This window comes from Garra rufa, chromosome 11, assembly GCF_049309525.1.
Source record: "Garra rufa chromosome 11, GarRuf1.0, whole genome shotgun sequence".
NCBI classification, from domain to species: domain Eukaryota; kingdom Metazoa; phylum Chordata; class Actinopteri; order Cypriniformes; family Cyprinidae; genus Garra; species Garra rufa.
This window is the reverse complement of record NC_133371.1, coordinates 988,698-1,015,451: the sequence shown is the minus strand read 5'-3', so window position 1 is coordinate 1,015,451 and position 26,754 is coordinate 988,698. Positions and strand designations below refer to the sequence as shown.

The window sequence follows — 26,754 nt, the reverse complement described above, 5'->3', positions numbered from 1 at the left end:
TGAACTCTTCAAACGCTTGAAACACTCAATTTGCGCGTTTCACACCGCAGGATGGGTATTTGTGTCTTTGCATTGACTTAACATGTAAATCACTCGCGCTTGCCGCTTCATTCGCGTCCGGTGTGAACGCACCATAAAGGGTACCATCAAAATAATCAAACTGATCATATTACACATTCATCTGATCTGATACCTGATCTAATGGCTCTTTGAGAAATATCATTATTAATATTACTTATAAGTGGTCTTTGTATGCTTTAAGTAAAGTGACATGCGTAACATGGCAAGATATGAGACTTAAAATACGTTATGAGGAGGTAATCATGCTCTTAAAAGCTATAACCACACATTAAAACTGTTCTTATGAATACTCATGAGATGATACAACATATTATACGTTTTTTTATAATGCATTATGCATTCATTATAATGTTTTAAGAATATATTATAATGTATTCATAGAAAGTGTTACCAAAATTAAAAAATGGGAATCTAAAGGGTTCGGCTGAGTTTGGGAGATAATAGGATGCTGGTCTATAGGTTTATGTATCCATGCATGTTTTTCTGTATATTAAAAAGGCCTGCATAAACAAGGCACGTTTTGAAGTGGTCCTTTTTTGGTTTACTATTGTGGTTTCAGTGCACCTAATGTGAAACATGTGGAAGGTGTGTTGATCGCTTCAGAGGTTTGTGTCGTCAGAGTACCTGTGAAGTTCCCGTTCGCACCTCTATAGGGTGTGTGTGTGTTTTCTTTAACGGTGAGAAAAATGGTTTGACTCGACACAGAGCTGTTGACGTGCGTCTGTGTGTTTCACGTTGGCCATCGCCGTTCATTCACACTCTCCCACAGAGCAGGCTGACGAAAGAGGAAGCGATGCCGTGACGGCAGGAAGTTCGTACTGCGCTGCTCCTGTGGTTTTGTTTTGCCGTCACACTGCTTTTTTCTTTCTTCGGTGCGCTCTCGCTCTCCGTCGTTCTTTCTCACCTTCCTTCGCCGCTTCATGGCTGTCACCATGACAACAACAAGTGTGAATTACTTCCTGTCTTGGATAGCAGCGCTTCTGTTTTCAGCGTTCTTATCTGACACTTTCATTTATGCTTGTTCTTCTTTCATCCTCCTCGTATTCTCTCATTCATTCACATTCATTTGTAAATGTGACGCAGATCTCGGAGCTAGACAGTCACCTGCCCTATTGTGCCACTGCAGTGATCAAACTCAAACCTTTGGTTTCCTCTGATGAACTGAACATTGTTGTAAATTCAGCTGATTTGAATGTCACCAATGGAATGTTATATAACTCACTAAATATAGTTATGGTTTGATCAAATTTCAAGCTTTGGATTTGAAGGGAGAGGCCAAATAGATATATAAAAAATACAAATATCAGTGTGCTAGTAGTGTACTTTTAAGTGTACTATTTCAATACCTATTTGAGACTAAATTGGCCCACTTTCTAGTATATAAAAGTATACTTTTAGGTATAACAGTAGTAAAGTTTGAGTAGTTTTCAGTTTGTACTGCAAGTATACTAAAAGTGAACTTCTAGGTATACTGATAGTTTACTAATTAAATACTTTTTATGCGTTTTTAGTACACTTTGAAGTACAGTCTCAGTAAACTACTAGTTTAGTAGTTTTATACTGCAAGTATACTCATAGGTTTTCTTTAAGTGAACTTTACATCAAACTTTACCAAAAAGAAGTTTATTTTAAGTTTATTTTATTAAGTATACTTAAGTAAAGTTAAAGTATATTTTAAGTATACTTTATGTAGTAAGTATAAAAATATCAGTGTACTAGTAGTATACTTTTAAGTGTACTATTTCAATACTCCTTGGGACTAAATTGGCCCAGTTTCCAGTATATAAAAGTATACTTTTAAGTATAACAGTAGTAAACTACCTTTTTATGCATTTGTAGTACACTTTGAAGTACAGTCTCAGTAAACTACTAGTTTAGTAGTTTTATACTGCAAGTATGTTCATAGGTTTTCTTTAAGTGAACTTTACATCATACTTTACCAAAAAGTTTTTTTTTATCAAGTATACTTATGTAAAGTTCAAGTATATTTTAAGTATACTTTATGAAGTATGTACACAAATATCAGTGTACTAGTAGTGTACTTTTAAGTGTACTGTTTCAATACTCCTTGGGACTAAATTGGCCTACTTTCTATTATATAAAAGTATACTTTTAAATAAATCAGTAGTAAACTTTGAGTAGTTTTCCGTTTGTACTGCAAGTATACTAAAAGTGAACTTATAGGTATACTGATAGTTCACTAATTAAATACCTTTTTATGCATTTTTAGTACACTTTGACGTATAGCCTCAGTAAACTACTAGTTTAGTCGTTTTATACTGCAAGTATACTCAGGTTTTCTTGAAGTGAACTTTACATCATTCTTTAAGTGTACTACTATGTCCCTATTTTGGTATTAATTTGTATATATTTTGTTATATGAATATCTGAACATAACAAAACATCAAAAAAATCTAGCTTTGTGCATTCTTTTTCTTATAAACATTTGAATGTGGGTTACGTTTCATAAATAAAAAATAAATAACATTTTGAACAAAAAGACTATTGATGATAATCAAAACGTAGATGGAGTTGATCAACATCCCAAAGCTTGACAGTCATAATCAACATTTTATTCCATAACGTTACACAGTTTTCCATATCTATGGTTTTGATGCTGTTTTATGTCTGATGATTGTGTTAGATTACATGTGGAAGCATCTGTTGTTTCGGTTTCTTCTTCACTTGTGTTTTGGAAATTCTGTACAGAAGATGTGCAATAGCGCCCCTAGAGTATAACAATGAAAACACAGATTCTCAGAGCACAAGTAGAGATCATATATACTTTATCTTTTTCCTAAGTATAAATCAAGTATACTTAAATGTCATTGTCAAGTATATAAAACACATTTCTGAGAAATCCTATTTTGCCTATTTTTTAGTTTAAAAGAAGTATACTAATAGCACACTTGAACAAACGTCTTTTTCGTAAGGGTCACTTAAAAATTACGTCACATTTAAGAAGTAAAATGGGTTCAGAATGCTGATTCATGTAGACTTGAATGTTGTTTAATCACAGTATGAAGAGAGTCCTTTCATTAACACAGCTGTGTTTTTTGCAGGATAATTGCATGTCAAGGTTTGCCATTAATAAGTGGGCAGAACTGCGATCCGTACGCCACAGTGACACTCGTAGGGCCCGCCAGGTGGGTTTATAAACACATAAAGTCATGTTGAAGGTGCTCCAAAATCACAAGGTTTACTGTAAACGATAAAACATGATGGTTTCTGAAGTATTGGTGAACAGTCAAAATGCTCTATTGTGATTGTTTCTAAATCAGTCAGTCATAAGACCTCTGTTTCTGATCTAGACAGAAATGAGTACATAACATCCGCTCTGATTCAATAATAACATCCTGCTCTGTCTTTCTGTTTCTCTCTCTCTCTTTTCAGGTCTGACCAGAAAAAAACTAAAGTGAAGAAGAAAACCAGCGACCCTCAGTTTGATGAGACCTTTCATTTTGAGGTACACCCACATCCGTTTATTGAACATCAGTTAATGAAAGTTGATTTTGTGAGTCTCAATTATGTTTCTTAACCCTTCTAAATCAGGGTCGTAACCACAATAGACACCGAGGGGGGAAACTTCCCCACCCCAGTCATTAGAAATGGCCAAATCGTCTCTCCTATTGTGTTACCTTTTTAATAAAATTTCAAATATGTCAAATAACTTGGATGTCCCCAATATTATAATATGTTGAATGAATGAAATGGACACTGAATAGAATAAATTATTATTATTAAACATTGTACAATAATCTACACTATTTTAATGTTGCTGTGGGACAATGTGAGAGACATCTATCAAATTCAATAAATTATTATAAATGTTATTAACCCTCTGTGGACATCTTAGAAATGGAATTGAGAAATAGGACTGGTTGTGGAGCTTAAGATGTTGATTGGCATTTTGTGCAAAAGAAAAAACTATAAATTCACAATGTTTCACAGGTCACAAGGTCAAGCAGTTACAAAGGGAGGTCGCATTTTCACGTGGAGGAGGAGGACATAGAGAAACTAGAGATCAAGTGAGTTCTCTTCTCTTCTCTTCTCTTCTCTTTTGTTTTCTTTGATCTTCTGCTTCCTTTCACTAGATCCAGACTTTTGTTTTTTTTGTTTTGTCTAAACAGCATATATATGGCAAGCTGTTTTAGCCTAAAATATACTAAGCATTACTCGTCGTAATTGCATTTTTACTAGTAACAATTCAATTAGAGAGCTCTATAATTCATTTTTTACTAGTAACAATTCCAATTACAGAGCTCTACAAATGAATTTTTACTGGTCATATGTCTCCATTGACTACCATTCATTTTTAATTACAGAGCTCTACAATTGAATTCTTAATAGTAACAATAACAATTAGAGAGCTCTCTAAATCAATTTTTACTAGAAATAATTCCAATTACAGAGCTCTCTAATTCAGTTTTTGCTAGTACCAATTCCGTTCAGAGAGCTCTCTAATTTAATTATTACTAGTAAAAATGCAATTACAGAGCTCTACAATAAAATTTTTATTAGTAAAAAATCACATTAAAGATATGTTTAATTGCAGAGCTCTGTAATTGAATTAAAGAGCTCTCTAAATGTAAATGTTACTAGTAAAAACTGAATTAGAGAGCTCTCTTATTGGAATTGTTACTAGTAAAAATTCTGTTGTAGAGTTCTGTAATTGTAATTGTAACTAGTAAAATGATTTAAAGAGCTCTCTAATTAGCATTGTTACTAATAGGAATTGGATTATAGAGCTCTCTTATTGAATTGTTACTAGTAAAAATGCAATTACGACGAGTAACGCTTAGTATATTTTAGGCTAAAATGGCTTGCCATAATTCTCTTCTCTTCTCTTCTCTTCTCTTCTCTTCTCTTCTCTTCTCTTCTCTTCTCTTCTCTTCTCTTCTCTTCTCTTCTCTTCTCTTCTCTTCTCTTCTCTTCTCTTCTCTTCTCTTCTCTTTTCTCTGATCTTCTGCTTCCTTTCACTAGATCCAGACTTTTGATTTTGTTATTGTTTTGTCTAAACAGCATTTATATGGCAAGCTGTTTTAGCCTAAAACATCTAAAATATAGTAAACATTACTCGTCGTAATGGCATTTTTACTAGTAACAATTCAATTAGAGAGCTCTATAATTCAATTTTTACTACTAACAATGCCAATTAGAGAGCTCTACAAATAAATTTTTACTAGTAAAAAAACACATTAAAGATATGTTTAATTGCAGAACTCTGTAATTGAATTAAAGAGCTCTCTAATTCAGTTCTTACTAGTAACAATTGAATTGGAGAGCTCTGTAAATGGAATTCTTTCTAGTAAAAACTGAATTAGAGAGCTCTCGAATTAGAATTATTACTAGTAAAAATTGATTTAGAGAGCTCTCTACTTGGAATTGTTACTACTAAGAATTTAATTGTAGAGCTCTCTAATTGAAATTCTTACTAGTAAAAATTCCGTTGTAGAGCTCTGTAATTAAAAATGAATGGAAGTCAATGGAGACATATGACTAGTAAAAATGTATTTGTAGAGCTCTCTAATTGGAATTGTTACTATTAAGAATTGAATTACAGAGCTCTACAAATTAATTTTTACTAGTCATATGTCTAGTCATATGTCGCCATTGACTTCCATTCATTTTTTAATTACAGAGCTCTACAATTGAATTATTACTAGTAAAAAACACATTAAAGATATGTTTAATTGCAGAACTCTGTAATTGAATTAAAGAGCTCTCTAATTCAGTTCTTACTAGTAACAATTGAATTAGAGAGCTCTGTAAATGGAATTATTTCTAATAAAAACTGAATTAGACAGCTCTCTTATTGGAATTATAGTAAAAATTTAGTTGTAGAGTTCTGTAATTAAAAATGAATGGAAGTCAATGGAGACATATGACTAGTAAAATTGTATTTGTAGAGCTCTCTAATTGGAATTGTTACTATTAAGAATTGAATTACAGTGCTCTCTAACTATAATTATAACTAGTAGGAATTGGATTATAGAGCTCTCTAATTGAATTGTTACTTGTTAAAATGCATTTACGATGAGAAACGCTTAGTATATTTTAGGCTAAAACAGCTTGCCATATATATAACTGCTCATACTGACTGTTTGTGGATGATTATGGCAATAAGGGGTGAGTGCTAATTTGATTGGATGGCTCTTTGTTATGTCACAAATGTTTTGATGAATGTGGCTTTGATCTGATTTGACGCGTAATGTGCCACTCTGAATTGTCCCATATAGCCCTCTGCAGAAGCTGACAGGTAAGAGTAAGAAGAGGTGAAACCACCAGACGGCACATTAGATCATGACACTAATGTGTGTGTGTGTGTGTGTGTGTGTGTGTGTGTTTATGCATGGTTTTGGTTTGTTGTTGGTTTTTATTTTCCACTCAAAGGCAATTTATTTGTGTGCATGTTTGATGTGAGATAAAGCTTCATTCGATAGTGGAGACAAAAACTGACTAACCCACTTTGATGCGATTGCGTCTGTGCTCTGCGTGCTGATTTTCAGATTCAGTTTGACTGAAAATGGGAGAAGTTCAATCGTGTGTTGAGTTCATTGAAACAAAGTTTTTGTTTGTGTGTTCGGAAATGAACATTTAGCTAATGCGTACTCTCTTGTGCTCTCCTATGCAGGGTGGAGCTGTGGAATAATGGTAACTTGGCACAGGACGTGTTCCTCGGAGAGACACGGGTATCTGTGAAAATCCTGAGAAATGACCATGTCCACAGAGCATGGTAAGAACTGATATACTTACTGTAGAAATGGGACTGGCCAATATATTGAATATTCAATTTGTCGGTAACAAAATTATGCAACTACATAAACCTTTTTAATCAGTGCTTATAATTGAAAGAAATTTGAAGGTAATTTTTTGTCAAGGTTATTAATTTATTTAAAAAAAAAAACAGTAAGCTTACTAAAAAAAGAATGAAAAAAAAAGAAAAAAAATGTGTACCCCAAAAGACCCTAAAAATCCTTAATTTTAATACAGCAGTGTTAATTTAGTTGACAAATACTAAATAAAAAGTGTTTATAAACAAAGAATGCATGAAGCTAGAATTTTTAGCTTGAGTATAGCTAGAGTATTTTTGTAATATAAAACTACTAAACTAGTAGTTTACTGAGACTGTACTTCAAAGTGTACTAAAAATGCATAAAAAAGTATTTAATTAGTAAACTATCAGTATACCTAGAAGTTCACTTTTAGTATACTTGCAGTACAAATTGAAAACTACTCAAAGTTTACTACTGTTATACTTAAATTATACTTTTATATACTAGAAAGTCGGCCAATTTAGTCCCAAGGAGTATTGAAACAGTACACTTAAAAGTATACTGCTAGTACACTGATATTTTTTTATACTTACTACATGAAGTATACTTAAAATATACTTGACCTTTACTTAAGTATACTTAATAAAATAAACTTGAAGTATAGTTCTTTTTGGTAAGGGTAAAACTTAGACTGCTTGCCTAAGTAAGGGTAAAATCTGCATAGCTAAGTTAAGTAAATTTAACAAAGAAAATAAGTAACTTTAAACTTTGCCAGTAAAATTTTAGTAATTTTTACTTAGTCAAAGCTTTGATTTTACTCAGTATAGCACTGAATTAATGTAGATATCATGTAGATATCATATCATAATATCAAACTCACTCGAACACACAGACTTCAATACTTGGTACACAGTTCACAATGTCGGTAACATTCTGTGGATTGTTTTTGAGTATGAATGTGTCATTTTAAGTAGAAAATGAACTCCAGATGTAACAACATTGCAATTTACTAAACCTAACAACCTAACCAAAGCAATGATAAACAGTGTAAAACACAGCTGTAAAACTGCAAAAAAAAATCAACCCTCTTAATTACTCATGTTCCAATGCATGATGGAAACACTAGTATCAGAAAAGTTGAGTATAGGATATTTACACTTTAATTTCTACTAACATGAATTGAGTCTATACAGTGTTGGAGAAAGTTACTTTTAAAAGTAATGCATTACAATATTGAGTTACTCCCTAAAAAGTAACTAATTATTTTAGTTACTTTTTATGGAAAGTAATGCGTTACGTTACTTTTGCGTTACTTTTTAAATCTGGGCAGTGTCTGCTTGTTTGTTTCTGTTTTTGGCAAATGTAAAAGCCTTTTCACACCTCACGATGAAGGAAAAATACATTTATGTCTGTAACGTAGACCGCAGAAGAAGAAAGTCCAACAAAATAAAATAAGAAAAAAAAAACGGTAGTTTTATTTTAAGTACTTTTTGCTTATTAGTATGGATGAATTGGATCATTAAAGGTCAGAAGCAAAGACATCGGTTAATAAAATGGGATACTTTGGGATTAATTAACATATTTAATTATTGCATCATAATTCCAGATGTTTTTATTTATTTGGAGAAATACTAAATCTGTTTTTTTAGTGAGTGAGATGAATTAATGCATGTTTACATTTATTTTTGAACTAAAGTAACATCTTACTCACAATTTCTCTCAACATGGGGACAGGAGAGCTTTCAATTAATAACTGGGGGGAAAAAGTAACTTTTTACTTATTTGGAAAAGTAACTCTGATATTTTCCTGTAAATTAAAACGTAATGTGTTGCTTTACTAGTTACTTGAAAAAAGTAACCTGATTGTGTAACTTGCCTTGTAATGCATTACCCCCAACACTGGTCATATATAAAATTTACTTTTTATTTTTTTTTAATTATTGGCTTGAACTTTTTCATGTAGAAATTATGTTTGTTTTGCTGTAGTATTTAATTCCCCCTCAAGTTTATTTTATTAAGTATACTTAAGTAATTTTTTAAATATTTTATGTAGTATGTATACAAAAATCAGTGTACTAGTAGTATACTCCTTCAATACTCACTGGGACTAAATTGGCCCACTTTCTAATATATAAAAGTATACTTTTAAGTATAACAGTAGTAAACGTTGAGTACACAACTAGTTTACATCTATGTTTTCAGTTTGTACTGCAAGTATACTAAAAGTGAACTTATAGGTATACTGACAGTTTACTAATTAAATACTTTTTTATGCATTTTTAGTACACTTTGAAGTATAGCATCAGTAAACTACTAGTTTAGTAGTTTTATACTGCAAGTATACTCGTACGTTTTCTTTAGTGAACTTTACATCATACTTTAAGTATACTACTATGTCCCTATTTTTGTTAAATGAATATCTGAACATATAAAACATCAAAGGTATCTGCTTGTAAACAAAAACATTTAATTCTAGCTTCATGCATTCTTTGTTTATAAACACTTAAATGCGGGTAAGTTTTATAAATAAATAATAAATAACAACATTTTGAACAAAAAAGCTAAAAAAAAAGACTATTATAATCAAAACATCGATCAATACCCCAAAGCTTGACAGTCATTATTACCTCTTCATGGGTCGACATTTTATTTCATAACGTTACACAGTTTTCCATATCTATGGTGTTGATGCTGTTTTATGTCTGATGATTGTGTTAGATTACATGTGGAAGCATCTGTTGTTTCGGTTTCTTCATCACTTGTGTTTTGGAAATTCTGTCCAGAAGATGTTTATAGCACCCCTAGCGTATAACAATGAAAACACAGATTCTCAGAGCACAAGTAGAGCTCAAATATACTTCGACTAAGTCTAAGTCAAGTATACTTAAATGTCATTTTAAGTATATTTCTGAGAAGTTTATAAAACACATTTCTGAGAAGTACATAAAAAGTAAAGTATATTCAGGCCGGTTCATATAAAATCATTTGATTTTAATAATGTATTAGTAATTGCTAGTATTACCATTAATAAAGATGAATACGTGCTTTAGAAGTGTTTTTCATTGTCATTATAATGTTAGCAAATAGAACCTTATTGTGAAGTGTGACCAGTTTTTCACTTAAAGTGTCATACACAGTCTGAGTGAGGTATACTGATGAACAGATGAGGAAGGGAGATAACAGCCAATCCCAGCTCTGCACTGCTCTTATCTGCCCAATCAGGCGTGAGAGCACCACCTCTCTGACGTCAGAGCTGAAAAGAACATGCTTCAGCATTACTGACTCTACAGGCCTTTACTCAAGGCCACGCATTGTGAGATTTGCAATGTCCGCCGCTTCCATGATTGCAGCTGCAGTCGTGTCTCGTATCTGATGTTTTTGTGGAGAAGCGTTCGACAGACTGTGGGTGTGTGTAGGTGTGTGTGTGTTTTGGGGCGGATTGCTTCCGTTGCCCGCTTCCCTTGTGTCCTCAGACTGTGGATCACAGCGTCCTGCCGGTAGTGTTGTGTAAACATCGTATGTGCGTGCATTTGTGTGTGTGTGTGTGTGTGTAGACTGAGAGGGAACTTGTTGATACTGATCTGCATGTTTTGAATGAGGGCAGTGAGTCTACTGCGTGGGTGAGCTTTTGCATGAACCTAGCATAAAACAAGCTCACATACTCACACACAGACGCTGACACTCTTAAATGCAATCTTGCCACACTAATTCCTGTGCTTTGTAGTTTGAGCAATGCAAATGACACAAAGGATAAAATTATACGCGGTACGTGTCGGACACGCATATAGAAAGAATGAAAAATGCCGGCAGGAAAATCTTGTGGTTTTAAATTAGCACTGGGCAACAGAGCCAACACAAATTAGAATTTAAAAATGTCCAGCTTTTTAACACTTTTTGCTATTTAATAAATCTCAGACAGCAGAAGACGAACGTTTGACACTCCTCAGCAATAAGTTGCTTCTTAGTATGGTTGCATTGGATCATTAAAGGTCAGAAGCAAAGACACTGGTTAATAAAATGGCATTAAACACATAAAGGATATTTGTAGTACTTAACATGTTTAATTATTGCAGGTTTGCATCATATAGTTGCATTTTAGGGTTTTACTGTATTGATGAATTAATGCATGTTCACGTTTATTCTAGAACTAAAGTAACGTCTTACTGCTGATTTTTCTCAACATGGGGACAGGAGAGCTTTTAATCAATAACTGGGGAAAAAAATAACTCTTTTATGCTCACCAAGGCTGTGTTTATTTAATAACAAAATATAGCAAAAACAATCATAATGTGAAATATTATTACAATTTGTACTTTTTTTTTTTTAAATTGTTTTATGAATCTGTTAAAATCTAATTTATTCCTGTGATCAAAGCATCATTACTTTAGTCTTTAGTGTCACATGATACTTCAGAAATCATTCTAATATGCTGATTTGCTGCTCAAGAAATGCTGAAAGCTATTTTTGGTAGAAACAGTGATCATTCAAATGTTTGGGGTAATACAACTTTTTAAAAATAAAAGAAAAAAGATCCTTTTCAGCAAGGATGCAATCAATTGGTCAAAAGTGACTATAAAGACATTTGTGATGTTGCGAAATATTTTTATCTCAAATTAATTATATTCTTTTGAACTTTCTATTTATCAAAGATCCCCAAAAATAAAGCCTTGCTCTCTCTCTCTCTCTCTATATATATATGTAGTGAAGATGTCTATGTTTTACAAAACTTACAAAAGTGATTTTATGTGCATAGAAAGCACATTAAATGTAAGCAAAGTGTCTACTTTTAAGGTTTTTGGAGAATAAAATGTCAAAATTTGGTTGAATTAATGTTACATTGTCACTGAGTTTAACATATTCATATAATATTTATGTAAAAATTCAAACAACATGTTTATTCTGACTTGCGCATAATAAAATATATAAATAAATTAGGGAGCATATTAAATTTGATGGTGTTTTAAATGAGTTAAAAATTCTTACTGACATATGAGCAAAACCTACGTAGAATTACAAATTATTAGTATTTGGGGTGAAAGTAATTCATCTTTTAATGTCTTAAATTGATTTTTGTTGTAAGTATGCCTGACAAGATTGACACTGAATGACATTTTAGTCAGTATTTTCTGTAAATTAGGGAAAAATATATGATTTTTTTTTTTTTGCTTAGAAAAAACGAAAACAAAAATGCAATGAAATAAAACAGAAAACTTTTTAATGTTTTTTTTTGGAAAAACAACAACAATTTAAAGCAGTATTGCATTTGTTTGTTTTTATGCTTAAACCCTTTTACATCTTTGACCCATATATGTAGCAGGATTTAAACCACATATATACAACTAAAACATTTTTCTATATGACAAATAATTTTGTGAACACTGACTGATGGCGCAACATCCAACCAGAATTTTCTGATACAGTGTTTCCAGAAATACTTTGAACTGATTCATGGAAACTGACAGAAACTTAATGACTAAATAAAAAAAGGGCTTCATAATCATAGTTGTCTTCGTAGTCACAATGATGCTTCATTTTGTATTGTGTGTTTTATATTAAAGTTTCGTATACGTGGTGTAATCCAACAGCACAGCATATTAAATGATGAAACTGTGTGACACTGCTCATTAAAAAGGCAAAACCTTGTGCTTTTTTTGTGCTTCATAGGTACTTGCTGCAACCGAAAGGAAACGGTACAAAGTCGAAGCCAGATGATCTGGGTTCTTTACGTCTGAAGGTAACATACACAGAGGACAACGTCCTGCCCTCTGGCTGCTACACGGCCCTCCGCAACCTAATGCTCAAATCCCCGGACGTCAAGGTACAATAGTGTCCTCTTTTTATCTGGAAGACTTTGTGCACTTTGACACAAGGCTTAAAGGCAAAGTTCACCCTGTCATCATTTACTCACTTTGAAGTTGTTTCAAACTGTTTTGTTGTCCACATTCTCCAAAATATCTTCTTTTGTGTTCAGTAGAAGAAAGAAATTCATACAGGTTGAGGAGTAAATGATGACATGGTTTGCATTTTTGGGCAAACTGTCTCTTTAAGACTGTCAGCCATGCTCAATTAGCATAACATATTTTCGTTTTTTGTGTGCGTTTGTGTGTGTCTTTAGCCGATCTCAGCATCAGCGGCTCATGTTCTGGGAGATATTTGCAGAGAGAGTTTGGGGTATGAAGCACTGCTTCCTGTGGTCAGACTGCTGCTCCATCACAACAGACTGCTGCCCTTTCTCACCTCTGTTGCTGCTCTGGAGCTGGAGAATACACAGTTCAGTGTCACATTCACACACAAACAGATACATAGTTTTTGTTTTATTTCGTTTGTGATTTTTATTACGTTTTTTCTTTGTTAATATGCATAGTTTTTGTTTTGTAATTTTGTTTTGTTGGTCACGCTTTATTTAAAGGTCTTATTCTCACTATTAACTATACTTAAACTAACTAAATCAGGGTTTCCGCGGGGCATTAAAAAGCATTAAAAGTCATTAAATTGAATTAAAGGCCTTAAATGGCATTAAAAAGAATTAAATTGTTTTATACTGGCATTAAAACTTTAGATCGTGTTGAAGAAACAAATATTACCAATTTATCTTGAATATAGCCTGTATAATTAATAACTTTGATTCACTGTCGCAAAGTATGATAAACATGGAACTAGTTTGGTAATTGCTTCTGGCTGGTCCAAAAAATGTGTGACACAGGTTTTTTAAAGCAGCCAGTTTTAGCCTCTAAGATATTCTTGATGATATTAGGAATTTAGAAATCGGCAAATAACGCTGATCAATTTCTAATTATGTTCGGCAGAGTAATATTTGTTCATTGTTGCCTCATTGTAAGACTGCATGAAAAAAATGCATTATAATATATCCGCATTCATACACAGGCGTGTTAGTTATTGGTTGCGGGTGGCATTAAAAATGTTAGAAATGGCATTAAAAAGGGCATTCAAAGGCATTAAATAAGATTTGAAAATCCTGCAGAAACCCTGTAAATAACTTCTCCTAAATAAACTCCTAATTTGCCGCTCATTAAAGGATTAGTTCAGTTCCAGAACAAAAATGTACAGATAATGGACTCACCCCCTTGTCATCCAAGATGTTCATGTCTTTCTTTCTTCAGTCGTAAAGAAAACATTTCAGGATTTCTCTCCATATAATGGACTTCAGTGGTGCCCCCAAGTTTGAACTTCTAAAATGCAGTTTTAATGCAGCTTCAAAGGGCTCTAAACAATCCCAGAAATGATTGGTTACAAATCAATTTATATACTTTTTAACCTCAAATGGTCATCTTGTCTTGTTAATGTGATTCGCAGGCGTAGTCTGTGCGATCCTGGGTCAATACAGTTGGGGGATGTCGAAAAACTCCCGTCTCGTTTTCTTCTTCAACTTCAAAATCGTCCTACAATGCTGTTTTACCCTTTTTTTGTAAAGAGCGTTTTGATGTTAACTTTGTCAACACTGGGTCGGTACTTCTGCAGCGATGTAGAATGATTTTAAAGTTGGGGAAAAAAACGAGATGAGAGTTTTTCGACATACCCTTACTGTATTGCCCCAGAAAAAACTGTGTTCACGCGGCCATAGAAAAGACAAGCGTTTGAGGTTAAAAAGTATATAAAGTCAGTTTGTTTCGAAAATTACTGTTCGTTTTTCTAGATAAGCCGATCCTCGGCTGGGATCGTTTAGAGCCCTTTGAAGCTGCATTTAAACTGTATTTTGGAAGTTCAAACTTGGGGGCACCATACATATTCATTATATGGAGAGAAATCTTGAAATGTTTTCCTCAAGAAACATCATTTTGTCAGCGCTGATAGCCTTATGGGCAGCGCGCCGACATACAGCGCCGTTGGGCTCCAGGCGTCCCGTGTTCGAATCATGACTCGAGGACCTTTCCCGATCCCGCCCCCCATCTCTCTCCCACTTTGCTTCCTGTCACTTCTGATCTGTCCTATCACAATAAAGGCAAAAAAATGCCAAAAATAAATGTAAAAAAAGAAAGAAAAGAAACATAATTTCTTGTTCTATGAACATCTTGGATGACAAGGGGTTGAGTAAATTATCTGTAAATTTTTGTTCTGGAAGTGAACTACTCAATGTACAGATAATGTATTCACCCCCTTGTCATCCAAGATGTTCATGTCTGTCTTTCTTCAGTCGTGAAGAAAACATTTCAGGATTTATCTCCATATAATGGACTTAAATGGTGCCTCCGAGTTTGAACTTCCAAAATGCAGTTTAAATGCAGCTTAAACAGCTACATCGCTGTTTTTTTATTTATTTATTTTTTTTGTAAAGGGCGTTTGATCTTCTTTGTATGTTTACTTTGTAAACACTGGGTTGGTACTTCTGCAGCGATGTAGGATGATTTTGAAATCGGGGAAAAAAAAAATAATAATTTTTGACACACCCTTACTTTCTTCAACTGGAAAAAACAGAGTTTACGCGGACATAGAAAAGACAAGCGTTTGAGGTTAAAAAGTATATAATTGTCAGTTTGTTTAAAAAATGACCAATTGTTTCGCTAGATAAGACCCTTCTTCCTCGGCTGGGATCGTTTAGAGTCATTTGAAGCTGCATTTAAACTGCATTTTGGAAGTTCAAACTCGGGGGCACCATTGCAGACCATTATATGAAGAGAAATCCTGAATGTTTTTCTCAAGAAACATAATTTCTTATTGGCTGAAGAAAGAAAGATATGAACATCTTGTATGACAAAAGGGTACATTTTTGTTCTGGTAGTCAACTACTCCTTTAACAGTTAGTAAGCTAGTTTAGGTATGGGGTAGGGGGAAAATATGGTCTGGCAGAATAAGGCTTTAATACACTGATTAGATTTTTGTCTTGTTTCCAGCCAAAATATCTAAAAATTCTTAAATCAAGAAGGATTTCCTAGACGAGTAAAAGAAAAAATTGTCTTATTTTCAGAAAAAACAAGTCAAAATTAAGTGTGTTTTTGCTTGAAACAATGGGGTCAAAACACACAAAAAACAAGATTCTTTTGCTTGTTTAAAGCAAAAACACACTTAATTTTGACTTGTTTTTCTGAAAACAAGACAATATTTTTTACTCATCTAGAAAATCTTTCTTGATTTAAGAATTTTTTGTAGATATTTTGACTGGAAACTAAACAAAAAATCTCATTAAGAAAAGCATTTTTTACAGTGTATGTGCTTTAAAAGTATTAATACACAGTCACTATGCTAGTAATATGCATGAAAATAAGAAACTAGTTAGTAATGAGAATTGGTCCCTTAACTAAAGTGTTACCGTTTTGTTTTGTCAGCAATTTTTCCCCCAAAAGGGCTTTTCACACTTGAAATAGTTACGCTTGGTGTCTAAACATTTAGACAAAGAACCATTCAGTCAAAGGTTCTTTAAAGAACCATCTCTTTCTTACCTTTTGATAATCTGAAGAACCTTCTTTCACCACAACAAACCTTTTGTGAAACAGAAAAGTTCATCAGATGTTAAAGATTCTTAATGAAACCATTTAGACAAAAAAGGTTCTTCTATGGCATCGTGAAGCACCTTTATTTTTAAGAGCATTGTGCACATTATATTTAGTCTCTTTGCTCTCTTTTTCACTCTAAATGACATGCTTTCAGTCAAAATGTTGCATTTTCCCCTCAAAAGCTGAAATGACTGTTTCTACAGTCATTTGTGCGGTGTTTCTGTGACTCTAAATTACGTTTGTGTGAAACCCAGAGTTAAAAGCAGTGTTCAGAACAGTGTTAAGCCCAGTGTGAAAAGCCCTAAAGTTGGTCTAGGTTAGAAACACACAGTTTCTTTATCTGTTCTCTGAAATACCTCTGAAAATCTCTCTGTGCAGAGAGGCCAACACCATATTCAGAGGGAATTCTCTGGCCACCCGCTGCATAGACGACATGATGAAGATTGTGGGCAAAAGTTATTTGACCGTCACTCTCAAACCTGTTCTCAATGAGGTGAGACACACAAGGCTTCTTCAGTTCACTCTTAACTCAGACCTACACTGTATTAAATGGTTTATTGTTTTCTTTCTGCTTATATAGATCTTTGAATCAAATAAAACCTGTGAGATCGATCCTGTCAAACTGAAAGAAGGCGATAATGTGGAGGTCAACAAGGTGAGGTTTTTTTGGATTATTTGGCTGTATACACCAGTTGATGGAAATTAAGGCAAGACACTGCAGGTGAATAGGGTAAAAAAAATAACTAATAGTTATGACCTTACTTACCCAGTTGATTCATCACATTGATAGTTGCAAACATTTTTTGTATTACAAGCTTTTTAAATATTAGGTTTAAATATGCAAATGAGGCATTATTTAATGAAATATGCACTAATTTGCATACATTTCCAGTACAAAGATCTAAACACTGGATGAAGTCAGTTTCAAAATTCTTGTTTATTTTTTTGACATATTAGAGTCAAATGTTTTTACAGAGGGGATTTGGGGTATGTCATATTGTCACAAAAAAAAACAATGTATTTCGTATCATTTTGGGGGGAATAAAACGTATAAAATCAAGCAAATTATATATGAACAAATCCCTCTGTAAAAACCTTCAGAATATAGACATTAAAGTGTGGTGTGTGTAAGTGCTACTGAAGTGGAGATTTATGGCTCAGTGTAGGAGGAAAAACTCATTTTGAGAAAACTGCCTTTAAAAAAATGCATTGCAATTGAAATCTATTGACACAAATAGATAAAGTGCTATAAAAGAAACACTTAACAGTGTCTTTTGTGTGTTTTCTTTCCACAAGTCTGAAAAAAACACTTTATGAAACACCAAAAAGCCAGAAATCTCAAACTTGACAGGTGCATGAAAAAATAGTGTTTTTGCCTGCAGTGTCTCTCCTTAAATGACATTAAAAGACCAAAGACTTGACTCAGACTCCAGCAACAAAGACTTTAGACTTGACTTGGACTCCAGATTATAGACTTGTGAATGCTTATTTTACAGTTTTTCTCAATTGCTAAAACACTATAACCAGTCTTTTGAACTAAAATTTCAAAACTATAACGCCATTTTTGAAAAAGCACACCCATTTCCCTAAACAATAAACACTATTCCCTGCTTTGACACATGAGTTATATTTGGTGAACTGTTACTGCAAAACTCTACACACAAATCCCTACATTTCTCAGTGCTTACACCATGTGGTCATTTAGAAAGCACAAGCATTCAACATTGTTCACTCAATCTGTGAAGTTTGAGCTCAATTAGCACACAATTATCCAAGTGGAAACACTAGGAGTCAAAATTTAGCACACCCAAATCAGAACCTAAAAGAAGCCAAAGTCAGCTTACAGTTTTTCTCAGTCACTTTGGTGCATTTCTCAGATCAGAAATGAAATTGTCAAAACTACTTGTTCAACATCCACATCATCTAGTCTCTTGTGCACATCATAAAAAGCTTCTCATTCTTCTGATCAAGTTGTGATTGCTTTGGTACATTCATACAACTGATTAGATAAATTTGCCATGAATTTATTCAAGTGAATCTTGACTTTCACTAATGAAGATAATGTATATCAACCAATGATAAAGCAGTTCTCTGAAATAGCTCAAAGGTACATCTCTTGAACCTTCAATTGGAAAGCATACTGTATATAGACAGAGGACAACGCAGGAGTTACAAAATCTGACAGTAGACTTTCTAATTTTTATTTTTACCTTTGTGCCCATATTTATTTTTCTTTGCTGTTTCACAATGACACTGTAATGCATTTTTATTTTTTTTCTCATACCACTAGTACAGTACAAGTGTAACTGTGAATCCTATCCAGTCTTTTTCAATCAGTATCCCACATACAGTAATGTGTAATTTTGAAGAGGAAGAGTAGGAGGTGAAAGAGGAAGAGGAGGAGAAGAAGGAGGACGATGACGACAACGTGGAAGAGACAGAGGAAGAGCAAGGACAAGAAGACAAGCAGTCTCCTATATTTTAGTTGATGAGTGCCAGGGTTGGATCAGGCATGCAAGAGGATTTGACCCCTGCTGCCTGGCCAGGGCTAATTTAGCCTGTGATGCTGAAGAGGTTCTTTGGCCTGTCCCAGACCAAAGACAGGATTCTGGGCAGAAAAATTATATTTTGTTGTTGTTTGCTGTTTTGTACTGTACTCTACAGTACATTAAATTAAGGAATAAAACACTTGCAAAGGCATATATTTGTTGTTTTCATCATGTGAAAAGTTTTTTATTTGGATTGTTTTGGTTGTATTGTTTTGAATTTATCTCATCAGTGTGTAAAACTGTGTTGTAGTGTGTGTGTTTTTGAGGATTTGTGTGTCATGTCTGAGAGCAAAGTTTGGTTTTTCAGCAAGATTGTGTTGTTTTGAGTGGAGAGCTTCATTTTGACCTCAATATAAGAAGTTTGGGGAATTGAGTTAGGAGTTGTGGATTTGTGTTTAGAGTTTCGCAAATAAGAGGCATAATTTCAAGAAATGTGTTTAAGCAATTGAGAAAAACTGTAATGCACCTGTCAAGTTTGAGATTTGGGCTTTTTGGTGTTTCATAAAGTGTTTTTTCAGACTTGTGGAAATAAAACATCCAAAAAACACTGTTAGGTATTTCTTTTATAGCACTTTATCTGTTTGTATCAATAGATTTCAATTACAATGCATATTTTTAAAGGCCGTTTTCTCAAAATGAGTTTTTTCTCCTACACTGAGTCATAAATCTCCACTTCAGTAGCACTTACACACACCACACTTTACATTTTTATTCCTGTCTATATCCTGAAGGTTTTTCCAGAGGGATTTGTTCATATATAATTAGCTTTATAAAATTTTTTTTAAAAATCCCAAAATCTCAAACTTGACAGATGCATGAAAAAACAGCGTTTTTGCCTGCAGTGTCTGCCCTTAAATGACATTTAAATGACTAAAGAATCGCAACAAAGACTTCAGACTTGACTCAGACTCCAGATTATAGACTCTGGCTCATGCAGCTTTAATTTTAGATGTTAGATGTAATAAATGATCATGATTGTGAAATCAGAAACGAATGTATCCTCTTTAAAGCAAAGTATTCTTCTATATCTCATGTACATATGTTTGTGTGCTTAGGAGAATCTTCAGGGTTATGTGCAGAAGGTTTTTACATCTATAACACAGTCCAGCTCCAGCTGTCCTCCCCTCATGTGTGACGTCTTCAGATCACTCCGACAGCTCGCCTCCAAACGCTTTCCAGGTGAGGCGGCACATGCACACAGATGCACACAGATGCACGCAGATGCACTTTTACACTCGTCTATTTAGTCCAGCTATGTCTCTGCGTGCATACCCGAAGGACCGTGTTGAATGACCACTAGGAGGAGCCAGATACTCAGTGGTGACTAATAATGTCTGTGTGTGTGTGTCTCACCACAGCGGATCCTCATGTGCAGTACTCAGCGGTCAGTAGTTTCATATTTCTGAGGTTCTTTGCGGTGGCTGTTCTCTCTCCACACACGTTCCAGCTGAGATCCCATCATCCTGTGAGTGTGCAACAAAAACAGCCACATCACACCACAACTGAAAGAAACTACCTAGCTGTAACAAACATGATTTACTTCCTTTTCTAAGCATGTGACTCATTTATTTCTGCCAGGAAAGACCCATTGAGACTCTACAGTTTGTTCTGAGAATGCTTTCAGACAGCAATACGTGTTATTTATAAGAGCATGAAGTAATTACGAGTAAATGAAAGCAAGTGCTTTGAATTAAAAATGAGTTGTACTTTCTTTCTCTCTCAGGACCCTGAAATTTCCCGCACGCTTACTCTTATCTCTAAAACCATCCAGTCTCTGGGCAGCTGGGGCAGCCTTTCCAAGAACAAACTGGTACGTCAGCTATTAGTCATACGGCAGGCTGGAAAACCAACTTTTGAAGTTGAGACAAAACAGAGTATGTTTACGTGTTTTAAATTCCTGGTCTTGTTTCTGTTCTGACTTTTTTTTTTTGGTTTTGTTTTTTCCAGTCTAGCTTTAAAGAAACCTATATGTACGATTTCTTCAAGTTATTCCAAGAAGATGAATGTATAGAAAAAGTTAAAAAGGTAAGTATTTCTAACTAACCATTTTTTGGGGTTGATACAGTTTCTATATATTTTTTAAGGGTAGCCACTGCAAGTTTAAGATTTTGGAGTTTTTTTTCTCCTACACTGAGCCATAAATCTCCACTTCAGGAACAGTTCAAAATTAAGAATTAAAAAGGCAATTAAAAATTAGCTCAATCTTCAAAATACTGCCAAATCCCAATTAAAACTGATGTTGTCATGTTAAAACACTGTAGATAAATCTTGCTTGTTGGAAAAGTGGACAACTTTTGTAAGCTATTTTTTTTACAAATGAATCACAAATATTTAAAAATATCGCCAAATTCATTATCAATACACGTATAAAACGTAGAAACTCTCATGCAAAAACATGCTTGCTAGGTTGTTTTTTTCCTAGAAAAGTGGCAAATATCCAATCAAAACAGATGTTATCAATACACATATAAAGCATAAAAACACTTACGGTGAAGCTTGCAACTGCTATTTGTAATTGTTTTCCTCTTTCCACTTTTTTAAATACATCACACACTACAAAAAAGGTTTATCTTACTTAGTATTTTTGTCTTGTTTTTAACCAAAATAAAAAAAAAAAATCTTCAATTAAGATGCATTTACTAAATAAACAAATGACATAAGATTTTTAGTCTTGTTTCCAGGGGAAAAAACTAAATTAAGTGCAGATTGCTTAAGGGGAGACACTTCAGGCAAAAACACTGTTTTTTCATGCACCTGTCAAGTTTGAGATTATGGGCTTTTTGTTTTACATAGTGGTTTTTTCAGACTAGTGGAAAAAAAAACATCAAAAAGACACTGTTAAGTGTTTCTTTTATAGCACTTTATCTATTTGTGTTGATGGATTTCAATTACAATCCATATTTTTAAAGGCCGTTTTCTCAAAATGAGTTTTTTCTCCTACACTGAGCCATAAATCTCCACTTTAGTAGCACTTACACACACCAAACTTGACATTTTTATTCCTGTCTATATCCTGAAGGTTTTTACAGAGGGATTTGTTTATATATAATTTGCTGGATTTTATATAACATTTTATAAAATGGTAAAAAAAAATAATATATATAGTGTTTTTACAAACTTTTGACTCTAATATGTCAAAAAAATTAAACAAGAATTTTGAAACTGACTTCATCCAGTGTGTTTTGATTTTTGTACTAGAAATGTATGCAAATTAGCTAATATTTCATTAAATAATGCCTCATTTGCATAATTAAACGTAACATTTTAGAAAACTTGTAATACAAAAAGTGTTTGCAATTATCAATGCAATCAATTGGGTAAGTAAGGTCATAACTATTAGTTATTTTTACCCTATTCACCTGCAGTGTCTCGCCTTAAATATAAAGGTACTAAATGTCTAAGAACTTGGCATACGAGCATAAACAGCTTTCAGTGTGCATGTATTATGTACATTTTGGGCCAGATTTACTAATTAGCGTTAGAATGCAATTTCATAAAAGTGCTGATGGGAGGGTAAAATTCGGTGTGTGATTTACTGACAATGCACACATTAAAGAACACAGACGCAGACAGATCATTTCCATAAAGATCAGCGCAATCTACCAAGAGCAGAACAAATTAGCACCTGCTTTAAGACATGCTTTTTTTGGGTGTTAAATAATGGCACAAATATTAATAAATCGCTTTGCATGATTCATTTTAATACTCTCTTGCCTTAAATGTTGCATCTGAAAGAGAAACTCCTACAAATGCATAATTCTACACAGTGCATCTTTAGTAAATCCTGACAGTAGGGTAAAAAAAAGAAAGAAAAAAAAGTGCTTTTCACTGAAAATTTATTTCATTTATAGAGCAACAGGTTTTGTGTGAAAATAAATCATAAAAGTCGTTTATTTAGTTTAAAAATCGTATAAATGTATGAGCTGCCCACACACGGGGTAAAAGGCACACAGTATTGATACAAATACTTCAGCTAAAATAATGTTTTTGAGTTAATACTTGTTCAACACAATCACTTCAGCAAAGTTTGGACTATTTTCTGCTTTTTTTTTTTTTTTTATTCAATAAATATACTGCCATTAAAATATTAATATAAATCATTTTAAAATACAGAAACTAAATCATTTTGAAATGTAAAGCTGCTGAAAGCATTAAAGAAGGTCCTATAGTAATTGAATATAGATTTAGATTTTAATATAGTAGTAACAACAAATGATATTTGATTATCTGATAAGATTAATAGCAAATAAGGTTTTATTCTAAACATGGTGATTATCTTTAAAATGGACACCCAACATAATATACAATATTTACCATCTGAATCTAACAAAGTCATGTCAACAAATAGATAAGTCAGCCTTCTATTAATTATCATGTTAATATTGTGTCTTTTAGCCCCAACAGCAGGGGTGCTTTTACTCCAAATACCATACTTTTACATATTCTTTCGTTATTTATAAACTGCTGTTTTAATTATCTTAAACAAAACTGAAAATCATTAAGAAGACCTTTGTCTCAATACATATTTAATTATTTTAGCGATTCTCATTTGCTACTTAAATCTACATTTTTAAAACATCAAATATTTAGGTCGAGAAGGCACAGAATCGACTTAGATCGAGTCAAGCATCAGCCAAAATTGCACGTGTATCTTAAAAAGCGGATGTTTTGGAAAGAGCTATGGCACGTTTTTCTGCTATCTAGTGGTTTAGAGGAAAATAATATCAGCCCCCGTCAAACCAGTGTTGTTATTGACAACCATCTTAGATTTAGTCTTAGTCTTAGTCTTTTGGACTAAAATGCTTATTAGTTTTAGTCAAATTTTAGTCGACGAAAAGTCAAAAAGGTTTTAGTCTAGTTTTAGTCAAAAAAGGGGAAAAAGTAGTCTTTTAACAAATTAATGTAGGTCAGTAAGTATTTTGCTGTTGGGTAGTGTCACTTGTAAGTTCTGAAAATAGCAGATCTATAGTTCAACACAATGTGAGCTTCCGGATCGACTATTTTCACCAATAATTACAATAATGAAGGAATGGTTTAAAACATAAAAGACAAACAAGGATGGGATGCTAAAACGGCTTGCCATACTAGTATGGCAAAGAGTATTTAATGCTAAAACGGCTTGCCATAGCGGCAGATACGTTTTAGGTTTTGATTGGCATGCACAATAAGCAGAAATGTCCTGCATTTTAAACGTCTGACGGACCACCCACTAACATTTTCGTCTATTCTCGTCTCGTCAACGAAAACTCACACACGTCTCGTCATGTTTTAGTCATCAACGACAACGAGCCATTTTTATCTCGTCATCGTCTCGTTATCGTCATGAAAAAAAAGTGGCGTCAACGAAATGATTTCGTCATCAACACTGCGTCAAACCTTACTATTTTAACACCAAAAGACTGTTAGTAAATCTGGCCCTATGTGTCTTAAACTTGGCTTCATCTTTACACATAATTGCTCTTCTGTCATCTCTTCCCATCAGTTCTTAGATGAGATCTCCTCTAATGTAAATAAGGAGTCCAGTGGAGTGGAGGACTCATTTGTGCTGAAGGAAGGGTGAGTGAAAGATGCCACAGCTGATGAATTGATTAGCTCAAATAACTAGAGTTCACTGCACATTGTATTTATATAAGTCTAACAGATGTGTGCATGTGATTTTTAACAGAGAGGTTCATAAGCGGGCCCAGGGCAGAAAGCGAATAGGAAAGAAGAACTTCAAGAAACGCTGGTTAAGGTTGACCAATCAGGAGCTGTCTTATCACAAGCAGAAAGGTGAGTGATCTCAGCTTTGATCTGTTTGCTTTACGATCCACAGAACTTTGTTAGCGAGCAGTCATCCAGTTCAGCTCTGAAATGTGGGTGAAATAACATGAAAAGCATCCCTGGATCGTTTTAGCTCGTCCTTGTTTTTGTAGCTTCTGTACATGTAGTGTGGTCTGCCAGTTCTAGATGTGGAAAGTTCTGATTCCCTTTTTTGATGAATGCAATTGGCTTTATGTCATGGGTGTGTACTTGCTGTCAGTGGATCTTGGGTTTTGAGTAGTGAATATGCAGTGAACATCGATATTTACCTACAAACACACTACCGTTAAATTAGTTCACTTCCAGAACAAAAAAATACAGATAATTTACCCCCTTGTCATTCAAGATGTTCATGCCTTTCTTTCTTCAGTCGTAAAGAAATTATGTTTTTTGAGGTAAACATTGAGGATTTTTCTCCATATAGTGGACTTCTATGGTGCGCTGAGTTTGAACTCTCAAAATGCAATCTAAATGCAACTTCAAATGCTCCCAAATACAAAATAACGATGTTTTTTTATTTTTTCAATATAGTTTCAATACAGTTAGGGTATATCGAAAAACTCCCATCTAATTTTCTGACTTCAAAATCGTCTTACATCACTGTTTTACCTTTTTTGTTAAAGGTGTTTGATCTTCTTTGCATGTTCACTTTGCAAACACTGGGTTGGTAGTGGTACTTCTGATGATAAAATGGTAATTTCGCTAGATAAGACCCTTCTTCCTCGGCTGGGATCGTTTAGAGCCCTTTGAAGCTGCATTTAAACTGCATTTTGGAAGTTCAAACACGGGGCACCATAGAAGTCCACTATATGGAGGAAAATCCTGAAATGTTTTCTTCAAAAAACAAGACATGAACATCTTGGATGACATAAGTACATTATCTGTAAATTTTGTTCTGGAAGTGAACTTCTCCTTTTAAACAGTTTTTGGTTGGTAAGAGTTTTAAAAAAAAAAGAAATGAATACTTTCAAAAGTGGCCGAACAGAAACTTACAGTGTTACAAAATATTTGTTTCGGATAAATTATTTTCTTTTGAACTTACTATTCATCAAAGAGTCTTAAAAAAATCAGTCAGTTTCCTCAAAAATATTGGGCAGCTCAGTTGTTTTCAAGATTTATGAAAAATGTAGCTTTGCCATCACAGGAATAAATTGCATTTTAAAACATATTCAAAGGAAAAAAACAAAAATGCTTTTTTTTACTTTGAAACTTTTTGTCTTTTTTCCAGCCAAAATATCTAAAAAAATTTAAATCAAGAAGGATTTTCTGGATGAGTAAATTATTTTCTTGTTTTCAGAAAAAACAAGCCAAAATTAAGTGAGTTTTTGCTTAGAACAAGCAAAATAATCTGCCAATGGGGTAAGAAGAATTATTTAAAACAAAAAACAAGAATATTTTGCTTACCCCATTGGCAGATTATTTAGCTTGTTTCAAGCAATAACACACTTAATTTTTTGAAGAAAAAACATTTTATTCATCTAGAAAATCCTTCTTGATTTATGAAATTGCAGATATTTTGGCTGGAAAATAAAAGTAAGAAAAGCATTTTTTGCAGTGAATGTATTTTAAATGGTAATAATATTTCACAATATTTTTACTGTATGTATTGATCCAATAAATGCAGCCTTGATCATAGACTTTTGAACAGTAAATTTAATACAATTTACTGTACATACATTTCCAGATTTTTGATTGATGATGAACCACTGAATCATAGTTTGATTCACAGAAATGGACAGTTCAAAAGAAATGATTTCCAAACTTCCCATCTGTACCAGTATTTTTGTTATTAAGGTTCGAATGAGGACACCATTACAAATATGTGTTAACACTGTCACGCTTATGAGTCACGACATACGGAACAGGAAATATTCAGAGTGTTGGTTAATTTAGTACCGCCCACAACTGATAAACAATATATAATTAAATTCCTACAATGGGCAGCACTCAGTCCTAGCACTGCTGTTAGTCAGTTTCATTACGTTCTAACTGCGTAATTCCCACATTTACTCAAAGTAAACTGCCCTGTGAAATGAGATTTGTGCCAGTTCCCAGGGTGTCATGTGAATTTCAGGATCACCAACTGCAATCCCCACA

At 33.6% G+C, this 26,754-nt stretch overlaps 1 protein-coding gene across 1 annotated transcript in view; it reads left to right on the top strand.

The window, feature by feature from the left end:
- LOC141346171 (ras GTPase-activating protein 2-like) overlaps nt 1–26,754 on the top strand; it is a 66,175-nt gene that overhangs the window by 13,244 nt on the left and 26,177 nt on the right. The window contains exons 5-18 of the mRNA XM_073851083.1: nt 3,144–3,227; nt 3,475–3,547; nt 4,033–4,109; nt 6,716–6,817; nt 12,522–12,675; nt 12,973–13,127; nt 16,685–16,799; nt 16,887–16,961; nt 19,911–20,034; nt 20,214–20,320; nt 20,579–20,665; nt 20,803–20,880; nt 24,338–24,411; nt 24,521–24,627. Coding sequence (XP_073707184.1) covers nt 3,144–3,227; nt 3,475–3,547; nt 4,033–4,109; nt 6,716–6,817; nt 12,522–12,675; nt 12,973–13,127; nt 16,685–16,799; nt 16,887–16,961; nt 19,911–20,034; nt 20,214–20,320; nt 20,579–20,665; nt 20,803–20,880; nt 24,338–24,411; nt 24,521–24,627 — 1,412 coding nt within the window. The remainder of the gene's footprint in view (nt 1–3,143; nt 3,228–3,474; nt 3,548–4,032; nt 4,110–6,715; nt 6,818–12,521; nt 12,676–12,972; nt 13,128–16,684; nt 16,800–16,886; nt 16,962–19,910; nt 20,035–20,213; nt 20,321–20,578; nt 20,666–20,802; nt 20,881–24,337; nt 24,412–24,520; nt 24,628–26,754) is intronic.